The sequence below is a fragment of the Montipora capricornis genome, chromosome 2 (genome assembly GCF_036669925.1).
Source record: "Montipora capricornis isolate CH-2021 chromosome 2, ASM3666992v2, whole genome shotgun sequence".
Lineage (NCBI taxonomy): Eukaryota > Metazoa > Cnidaria > Anthozoa > Scleractinia > Acroporidae > Montipora > Montipora capricornis.
In genome coordinates, this window is record NC_090884.1 from 66,309,570 (window position 1) to 66,319,569 (window position 10,000).

General features: G+C 43.6%; 1 protein-coding gene across 1 annotated transcript; it reads right to left on the minus strand.

The window, feature by feature from the left end:
* Positions 1–1,555: 1,555 nt before the first annotated feature.
* LOC138037662 (uncharacterized) lies at positions 1,556–7,743 on the minus strand. The gene is made up of 2 exons (XM_068883564.1): positions 1,717–7,743; positions 1,556–1,650 (listed from the first exon to the last, which is right to left on the minus strand). The coding sequence occupies exon 1, from the start codon at positions 7,741–7,743 to the stop codon at positions 2,020–2,022; it is 5,724 nt and encodes a 1,907-aa protein (XP_068739665.1). The 3' UTR covers positions 1,556–1,650; positions 1,717–2,019.
* Between the last annotated feature and the right edge of the window lie 2,257 nt (positions 7,744–10,000).

A 10,000-nucleotide genomic window follows, 5' to 3' on the forward strand; every position in this document is an offset into this window, starting at 1 on the left:
AAAAATTGCGTTGATGACTGCGAGGATCATAGTTTCACTTGATTTCATATCCGCAGTTCATATATGATCCATTTCATATATCATTTCATCGTTGATTCATTCCTCACGGGAACATATTGGAACCCACAAATGACCAGCTCCCAGCATCAGTGGCTTCATAGGTCAGTTGGTTAGAGCGTCGCACCGGTATCGCGAGGTCACGGGTTCCAATCCCGTTGAAGTTCTGAATTTTTCAGGCTTCTTTACGCAATTGCAAAAATTGCGTTCATAACTGCGAGGATTATAGCTTCACTTGATTTCATATCCACAGTTCATATGTGATTCATTTCATATATCATTTCATCGTTGGTTTAAACAGTCTTTCTATTGGTGTCAGGTGTTCTAAAACACGAGAAAATAACTGTTAGTATAAATGAATTTGAGGATTGCTTAGTATTTTCACCTTCAATTTTGTTGGGCGTTCGCCATCTTGAAAAACCGGTCACTACCAAACAAAATATAAAAAAAAAATAACAGTAGATTCTGAAATTTTTGTTTTTGGATATAAAGGTCTTCCTTCAAGATATCGAAGCTTGAAATCATTCCTAGCCTAGTTACGTCAACTTTCCTTTTCCTGACATGCACACAATGTCAGTTAAAAGCCAATTTGGCTCGGTACTTAAATAAAAAACTTGCGAGCCTTAAGTTCCGGAAATTACGAAAACCTCTTTTTTTGCAAGTTTATGGACCCCGTCTTTCAGGCTTGATTCATGAACTTGCAAAAAGATCTAGAGGAACTCAACCAATATTTTCCCGGTACGGACATCACACTAGTTCAATAACATCAATGTATTGTTTTTATGTAAAGAGCTGTCCCCCCCCCCCCCCCCCCAAACGTATTGCATTGTGGGATGGGAAAAATAGTACATGTACTTTTTTTCGAAACGTAAGGAATTGTGGTTTTGCGGTTATTCGCCTGGTTGTGCTGACTCCCCGGTGATACCTGTCAACTCTTCTGCTGACATTCCATCGTCTTAAGAGATAAGTGCAAATGTAACTCATTTGAATTGTTATAGGTGTCCTGGTGGAGTCTCTTTCTCTGATAGCCCCAGTTATCCATCCACCCATGCCTCATTACCTCAACTAGATGAAACGTCTTCCATTAGCGGTATAGACCATCTTACTCAGTAGTTTAGATATTGACCTCTATATGCCCTTGGACCTAAATAGTAATTCACTCTCCTTCTTAAACTTCAACATTTTGAAGCTGACAGGCCAATTTTGATAACCTGGTTAATAAACTATTTGAGTTATACTTTCCAATATCTTTAATAGGGGTAACTGAGACAAAGTTAAAGAATGACCGAGAACTTTTACTTAATATTAATATCACAGGTTACAGCTTTTTGTCCCAACCAAGCTATATCAATGCAAGATGTGTTGCATTGGCTCCTACGTAAAAAATAATCGTGGCTACATTCATCTTTCAGATCTCTCAGGACAAGCGCAATGTCCGGGCCGGACATTTGAAGCGGGAATTAGGCGAGGATACCACAAACATCCTTCAACAACACAACGAGTTTAATGACAATGTAGTGAATCTTTGACATTATGACAACCAGCGATGTCGACCTTTCATCTGTATTACTACCTTTGACAAGCCGTAAAAACCTAAGAAATATGACAAACATTAGCTAGCGAATCGGAACTAGAAACGGAGACTATCCAGCAACTCACCATATGATGAAAGACGGCATAAGCAAACACAATTCACAACTAAGCGTTCTTTCACGAGCGTTTTCTCCACGTGCGATTTAGAAGAGCAAAATTACTGAAGTATTATGGTCTACATGTACGTCATTTCCATGGAAAAAACCGGAACCGCGGAACGGACTTAACATTAACGATTTGTTGAGGAATAGCCTCAACATCCCGGGGGTAGGGCTGAGCAAACCCGACAACTAAGAAATTTAAACTTAGCCTAAGTGTTCAGCGTTCAGGTATGTCAATTTCACAGCGTTCACATCTTCCCTCTGTTAATCATGTTGCTTCTTCGAGAAGGCACAACTTTGTCACAGGCCGAACAAGTCTCGAGCTCTTCGTCTTCACTTCTGCTGTACGCACACACAGGTCTTCACCCGGAAACACCCTTGTCACACGGCCTAACAACCAGCGGGACCTCGGCACGGTGTTGTCCACGACAAGAACTAGGTCATTCACTGCTAAGTTCCGTTTGCTCAGTAGCCACTTGTGGCGCTGCTGCAATGTTGGAACATATTCTCGAATCCATCGAGACCAGAAGCAATCAGCAATGAATTGGGCGTGTCTCCATTGTTTGCGCGAGTACAGATCTTCTTTAGCGAAGACTCCGGGAGGCACGAAGAGGTTTCGGCGTTGTAGAATAAGATGGTTTGGGGTGAGCGGCTCTAAATCATTGGGATCGTCACTGGAAGGACAAATAGGACGACTGTTCAAGATTGATGTAACTTCTGCAAACACTGTACGCAGCGTCTCCAAGCCAACTAGCGCACCCTGACTACCGAGAACAGCCCTCATAGCTTTCCTGACACTTCTAATGAGCCTTTCCCAAACTCCTGACATATGGCTTGCAGCAGGAGGTTGAAAACGCCACTTTGGCAGCGGGCAACTGTACCATTCTACTTCACGAGAATGTAACTCACTCTTAATGCGTTCTTCGTTCAAATCCTGAACCGACAGGCGAAGTTCCTTCTCGGCACCGGTAAAATTTGTGCCATTGTCCGACCATATCTCCTTTGGGCAACCACGAACTGAGATGAATCGAACCAAGGCTTGGATGAACGTGTCTGTTTCCAGCGAACTGACATCTTCAATGTGTACTGCTCGGCTGTTGAAGCATACGAATATGCAGCCATACACTTTGACTGTACTGCGGCTTCGTTTAACGTAAAACGGTCCGAAAAAATCCAGACCCGTGTACGTGAACGGAGGCTGGTAGGGTATTAGCCTTTCTTTGGGAAGATCAGCCATAACCTGTTGGAGAGGAGGCGCGTTACGTTTGCGGCAGCTCAAACAACTACTTAGGATCTGACGCACGAGAACTCTTCCCTTTAAGATCCAGAAGCGCTGACGGATTACGGATAGCACATGTTCACGACCTGCATGGCCCAGGACACGATGGTAGTAGCGAACTATTAACGCGGAAACGTGATGGGACCTTGAAAGGATCATTGGGTGTGCGGCCTCAAAGGCAATTGGGGCCCGGTGAATTCTACCGCCAACACGTATCACATCATCAATTAAGATAGGACTGAGATTGGCTAACTTGCTGTGACGTTTCACTTGCCTGCCTTCCTTTAAACACAAGCACTCCTCGAGGAAATGCTGGCGCTGAACTAACCGCACGATTTCTCGACCTTCTTGCTGCAATTCCTCCAACTTGAGTGTACTTGACGTGAGATACTGACGAGTTTCCTTTCGAACTCTCTTCACAAAACGTAGGACCCATGACATAACTCTCAGTAGGCGGGACCACGAAGAATAGCGTTGCAGCGAGAGGTCAAACTGTGGTGCATATGAGGTAAGCATGACAGTCGATGACTTCCGTACTTCCACATCGTCATCTTGGAGATCCTCTACTGGTACATTGGGCCATGTATGCTCAGGTTCCCAAAGGAACTTTGGACCCAACCACCAGCGACATCCAGCGTGAAAATACTGAGCACTAACACCTCGTGACCCATCATCAGCGGGGTTTATGACACCGGGAATATGATGCCACTGTCCTGGGGAACTTGTTTCATGAATTTCGGCAACACGGTTAGCGACGAAGGTTTGAAAACGCCTTGTCACGTTTTTGATATACTGCAAAGATGTCATTGAGTCGGACCAAAAGAAGGTTTGACCCACTGGTAGATCAAGTTCCCTTAATATTATCTTGCTCTGACGAGCTGCTAATACTGCGGCTTGAAGTTCAAGGCGAGGGATAGTCCACTCCCTAATTGGCGCATTGCGAGTCTTTCCCATAACAAAGGAACAATGAATCACTCCTTTCTCATCGGCGAAACGCAAATATGAAACTGCTGCGTAACCGCGTCTGGACGCGTCTGCGAAGTTGTGAAGCTGAACAGTTGATGAGTTGCGAAGTGACTGAACCTTGTAACACCTTGGGATGCCAATGGTGATGACACGTGGTAGCTCCTCTAGCCAACGTTGCCATTGTGAGAGGTACGGTTCCGGAATTTGTCGATCCCAAGGGAGTTTATCTCTCCAGAGTTCCTGCAGCAGAATCTTAGCGGAGAACACGAAGGGCGAAAGGAATCCTAGCGGATCAAACAGCGAACTAACTATGGAGAGCACCCCTCGCTTAGTAGGCGGTTTTCCTGATTGTGAAGCTTTAAACTTGAAGGTGTCAGACTGCGCATCCCAGTACACACCCAATGCTCGCTCTAATGGTAACTGATCTAGATCCAAGTCTAACGATGGATTTGCTCTCAACTCTGGTGAGATAGATTGCAATACTTCCCGGCTATTGCTCGCAAACTTCGTGAGACGGAAGCCTCCTTGCTTCAGCAACTTGGTTAGGTCCGATGTCAGATGAACAGCCTGTTCTGTACTTGGAACGGACTTTAACACATCATCAACATAGAAGTTTCTACGAACTGTTCTGATGACTTCAGGCGAGTATTTTCTTTCGTTGTCTTGTGCTGTCATACTTAAAGCTTTGTTGGCGCAACAGGGAGAGGACTTTGCACCAAAGATGTGGACCAGCATCTTATAGTCTTCTGGTGTGTCATCAATACTACCAGGCCACCACAAGAATCTCAGCGCATCAGTGTCACTTGGCGTCACATTGGTCTGGTAGAACATGCCCTCGATGTCTGCGGAAAAGGCGACTTCTTCTTCACGGAAACGAATTAAGACACCAGTGAGGTCATTGGTAAGACAAGGTCCTTGCAAAAGCTGTTCATTTAAAGATGTGCCATTGAATCTTGCGGCCGCATCAAACACTACCCTCACTTTACCTGGCTTGTTGGGATTTGTTACCGGATGATGGGGAATGTACCAAGTGATGTTACTGACTGCGGCAACTTCCTGTTTGCTCAGCTTTCTAGCATACCCCTTATCCACACAGTCTTGAATCACATCTCTGTACTTAACTTCCAGCTCTGGATCACGACGGAAGCGCCTTTTCAGGTACTGTAATCTTGCTTCAGCTAGAGGTCTGTTGTAAGGCAGTACAGGATTGTCATCCCTCCACAGAAGGCCCATCTGGTAATGGCCATCCAGCAGGCTAATCGAGTTGTCAATAAGTTTTAGGGCTCTTCGATCTTCTACCGATAATGGCTTGGTTTCAGACCTCGCAGTGCCATAGGATTCAATCTTCCAGAATTCCTCGAGCTGGTCGTTCAGGGAAACATCTTCACTACTGATGAGGTTAACCTGTCCCTGGCTGTGGGACTGTAGATTTGAGAAGCCACCGAGTATGCTCCAACCAAGACAAGACTTGATGGCAAGCGGTTCATTTCGGTTTCCCTTTCTTACATCAAGAGGTACTTCTTGAATGTTAGTACCTAGTAGGATGGAAATCTTCCTCCTTTCCACCTCTGGGAAACGCACTTCCCGTAAATGTGGCCATTGCTCTAAAGATTTTGACAACCTTGTATGTTTCAGGGGAATAGTAAGATCCTTTACAGCCCATGCAGGGTTGACAGCAATCACATGGTCGTTCTGGCTATCCAATGATGCAATTTTGAAGTTAACCTTCATACCCCTTTCTTCAACATCAGCACTGTTCACTGTCGTGAGAGAAAGCTTACTTAGTGTTCCTTCAATATTTAGCAACTTCACAAGAGAAGGGTCAACCATGGTTATGTCAGACCCTGAGTCAATTAGACCATACGTTGTGATTTGACGGCCAGAATTGCTTATCACCTTCACTGGAATAACTTGAAGTAGCACCTCTGAGGAATTGACTACTGGATTGACTGAATGTGCTGAAGTATTGCATGATGTACCTTGGTCAGCCAACGAGTCCTGGTTGACTTCATTATTTTGACTCACAGTTCCCGAATCAACTACTTCCTTTGGTTCATGAAAATGTAACAACGTGTGATGTGCCTGTCCACAGCCTTCCACTTTACACCTGATTGTTGACTTGCATTTTCTTGAGTTGTGTAGAGATGAACTGATGCAGTTAAAACATATTTTGTGCTGCCTGACAAAGTCATTTCTTTCCCTCGGAGATTTGGATTTAAATGCCTCACACTGGTACAGGCGGTGGGACTGGCAACACATTGGACAAGGCTCACCCTTTGCGGCTGTCATGTTAACAAAAAAGGCGGGTTTAGGGGTCACAGGCGGCTTGCCCCTAGACTTGAATTTAGAAACCACGTTCTCACGACTTCCAGCACTGAAGAAAGGATGGTTTAAAATAAAGGCTCGCTCCCTGAGGAAGTCCACTACATGCTTGAAGGTAGGCATCGCATGACCTTCACCCTCTAGGCGCTTTAAACGTTCAGCAAATTTGGCTTGCATCCACTTAGGAAGTCGCATGATGACTTTCTCAAGGTTGCCTGCATTCATTTCATTCAAGTATCCCATTGACTCTAGGATATCATAAGTAACTTGAACCATGTCTGCGTATTGCTGCAAGCTGTCCTTGTCATTAGGTTGTATAACAGGTCCTCTAGTGAGAGATTCCACAGACGCTCTCACTACTTGAAATGGCTGACTAAATCGGTCCTCCAACGTCCTAAGGGCCTTTGCCAAACCACCTGGCAATGGCTCGTACCGCTGAACTGCAAGAAGCGCAGGTCCCTCTAGAAATTGTAATAGACGGGTCATTTTGACAGCATCATCAAGCGGTTTTGTCTCCACCAGTTGCTTGAACCTCTGGCGAAAGGCAGGATATTGTTGAGGCGATCCATCAAACTTCTGGACTAGCAGATGAGGGAGGTCATGAGAAGCACTTATCCTTTCCATTGAGGACATAATAGCTGTAAGGCTTTCATTGACAGCTGCACTAGACATGTTAGGCATGACTGCAGATGGCGTGACCGTAGACGGTGTGACTGTAGATGGCGTGACCGTAGACGGGGTGACTGAGGTCACAAAGGTCAATGGTTGGCATTCCCCTTGGCAATCACCTTTGACAGGTTTGGGCACATTACTCTCATGAACAGTTGGCTTAAGCTGCATTTTTGGAACCACAAGTGGATCACTAAAACAGATTCCTCCAGTAGCATGCATGGAGGTAGTAGCTGCGGGGTTTTCTACTGCAGGTGTAGACGTGAGAGGTGGGTTCATAACTGACACAGGTGCAGGAGTAAAGCTACTAGAGATCACTGAAGGCAAAGAAGCGACTGGAACTTCAAGAGGTTCCACGAGTTTGTCCTCTGGGTGAAATTCTTCAACTTTGGGAGACCACTTAATACCATCCTTTTCATTGGTCAGTTCAGACATTTCTTGTTCTGCCAGGAAGGCCTCTAGTTTGGCTAGTTCTGCCTGATCTCTTGCGGCCACAACCTCTCTTTCGGCCTCTAATTTGGTCAGTTCAATTCTATGTTCAAGTTCCAATTGCGTTCGTTTAATTTCCATCTGAACTCTTTTCACTTCGAGCTCAACTACCCTTCTACTTCTTTCTTCAGCTTGTTGTTGCATCAATGCTGCCCTCGCAGCTTGGACTTTAGCTTCACGGGCTTTCGAACTAGACACACTTAATCTCGAGGCGTAACTTTTTTGGGATTTCACAGATTCCGGCTGGGAATGTTTCTCTTTCTCCATTATTTCTTCAGACACTTGATTGTTGTAAAATTCTGCATCATCAATGACAAATCGCTCAATCTTAGCGTTCTAATCTTGTACTCCTTTTCGTTTTGTACCATGGTCACTCAAAACACTCTGATATTTTTCACAGGAAGTGTCAAGCAAATCATCATATTTATCACAGCATGCACAATACTGCTCCCATGCGGTATTAAGTTGTATTTGTTGTGTTCGTACCTTAACAACGTTTCCAAAATCCTTAACACTTTCGTCTAACGCATTACACACCTTTGTGATGGTTGACAAATGTCCCCGACGAGATCTATCCAGTGACTCTAACCTTTCGTAGAGAATTCCACGTTGCGACATGACACAAATCTTGAACGACGGCGGTTTCCTCTAATGAATCGGCGATTCTCCAGTTGAGGTCGTAAACAGCGTAAATAAGCACAAATTCCACAGCAGGAGACGATAAAACATATGGTTTTTACACTAATGTCCGGGCCGGACATTTGAAGCGGCAATTAGGCGAGGATACCACAAACATCCTTCAACAACACAACGAGTTTAATGACAATGTAGTGAATCTTTGACATTATGACAACCAGCGATGTCGACCTTTCATCTGTATTACTACCTTTGACAAGCCGTAAAAACCTAAGAAATATGACAAACATTAGCTAGCGAATCGGAACTAGAAACGGAGACTATCCAGCAACTCACCATATGATGAAAGACGGCATAAGCAAACACAATTCACAACTAAGCGTTCTTTCACGAGCGTTTTCTCCACGTGCGATTTAGAAGAGCAAAATTACTGAAGTATTATGGTCTACATGCACGTCATTTCCATGGAAAAAACCAGAACCGCGGAACGCACTTAACATTAACGATTTGTTGAGGAATAGCCTCAACAATCGCAAAATGATTATGAATGACTATGGATCGAAATTCAAAGTGATGATGGGCGCAACACCATTTGTGAGGTTTTTAATAGACACCCCCATGGCAATTTAGATAACGTCCTAGACCATATTAACATGATAGTTAAAAAGATTCATCGTCAAAACAGATATTGTTTTGATTGGAAGATTTCAACTTAGACCTCCAGAAGTTTGAATCACATCCCAGTACAGCAAATTTCCTAAATTTTTTGCGCACATTTCATTTTAAACCTCAAGTTCTGCAGCCAACTAGAATAACGGCTCACTCAGCAAGTCTCATTGACAATATTTTCTTTAATTCTCTTGAGCACTTTTCCATTAGTGGAAATTTATGTTATGATCTGTTTGATCATCTATCAAATTTTCTTATTGTAAGTAAACTTAGTCTATCCTCTCTTCCACCGAACGAGATTACTCAAATCTTGATAAGCAGGCCCTGATTACTGACATTCAATCAATAAACTGGGATGATTTGTTTGGAGATGTTTTTGAACCAAGCTGTATGTTTGATAATTTCTACAATAAGACATCTGAGGTTATTGATATACAGATACCCATCAAGCAATTATCTAAACAAGAATTAAAAGGTAGATCCAAACCATGGATAACCTTTGGAATTAGGATCTTTATTAGAATAAAGAATAGTCTATTTAAGTAATAGATAAAATATTCGCGTCCGACCTGACAAGAGGCAAGTAAATTGTTATGTAATAGTTGTGATTGATTAATAAACGTTGTACAATTTTTTTCTTTATTAAAGTTAAGCATACTAATTAGGTGAGCTAGAGATCTTAAAAGTTAATCCTACTGATAATGCAACTAATTAAAAATTCATCAACCCCAGCCTTTCCCTGCTATCTATTAGGCCTTTTGCAACTAACGATCACATGGTACAAAATCCGCCATGCTGGAGGGCAAGCTCATTATTATTCCCCCACTGGGACATTAAAACAAAGGCAAGTCAAGCTTGACTGGTTCAGGTCTCTTTGTTTTAATGTCCCAGTGGGGGAAAAATAATGAGCTTGCCCTCCAGCATGGCGGATTTTGTACCATGTGATCGTTAGTTGCAAAAAGCCTATCCCTCCCCGTGCTTTCAGACGGTTAGTACTTAAACACGGAATGCCAGAATGATGGAATGCCGGAACACCGGAACGCCGGAATGAGACAACCACATTTACATTGCTAAGTATCTTTTATCCATTAGAAATTATTCGTATAAAAATCTGGGAGACACCACTGTCCTGGTACGAGAAATGTCCTCTTCCGGTTGCCGTCCTCGTCTCACAAACGCGCAAGCTTAAGCTCCCTAATACTCTATAACTGAGAACGCA

Bases quoted from the DNA above. Each gene is read 5' to 3' on its own strand.
- LOC138037662 (XM_068883564.1), bottom strand. From the start codon at position 7,743: ATGGAGAAAGAGAAACATTCCCAGCCGGAATCTGTGAAATCCCAAAAA.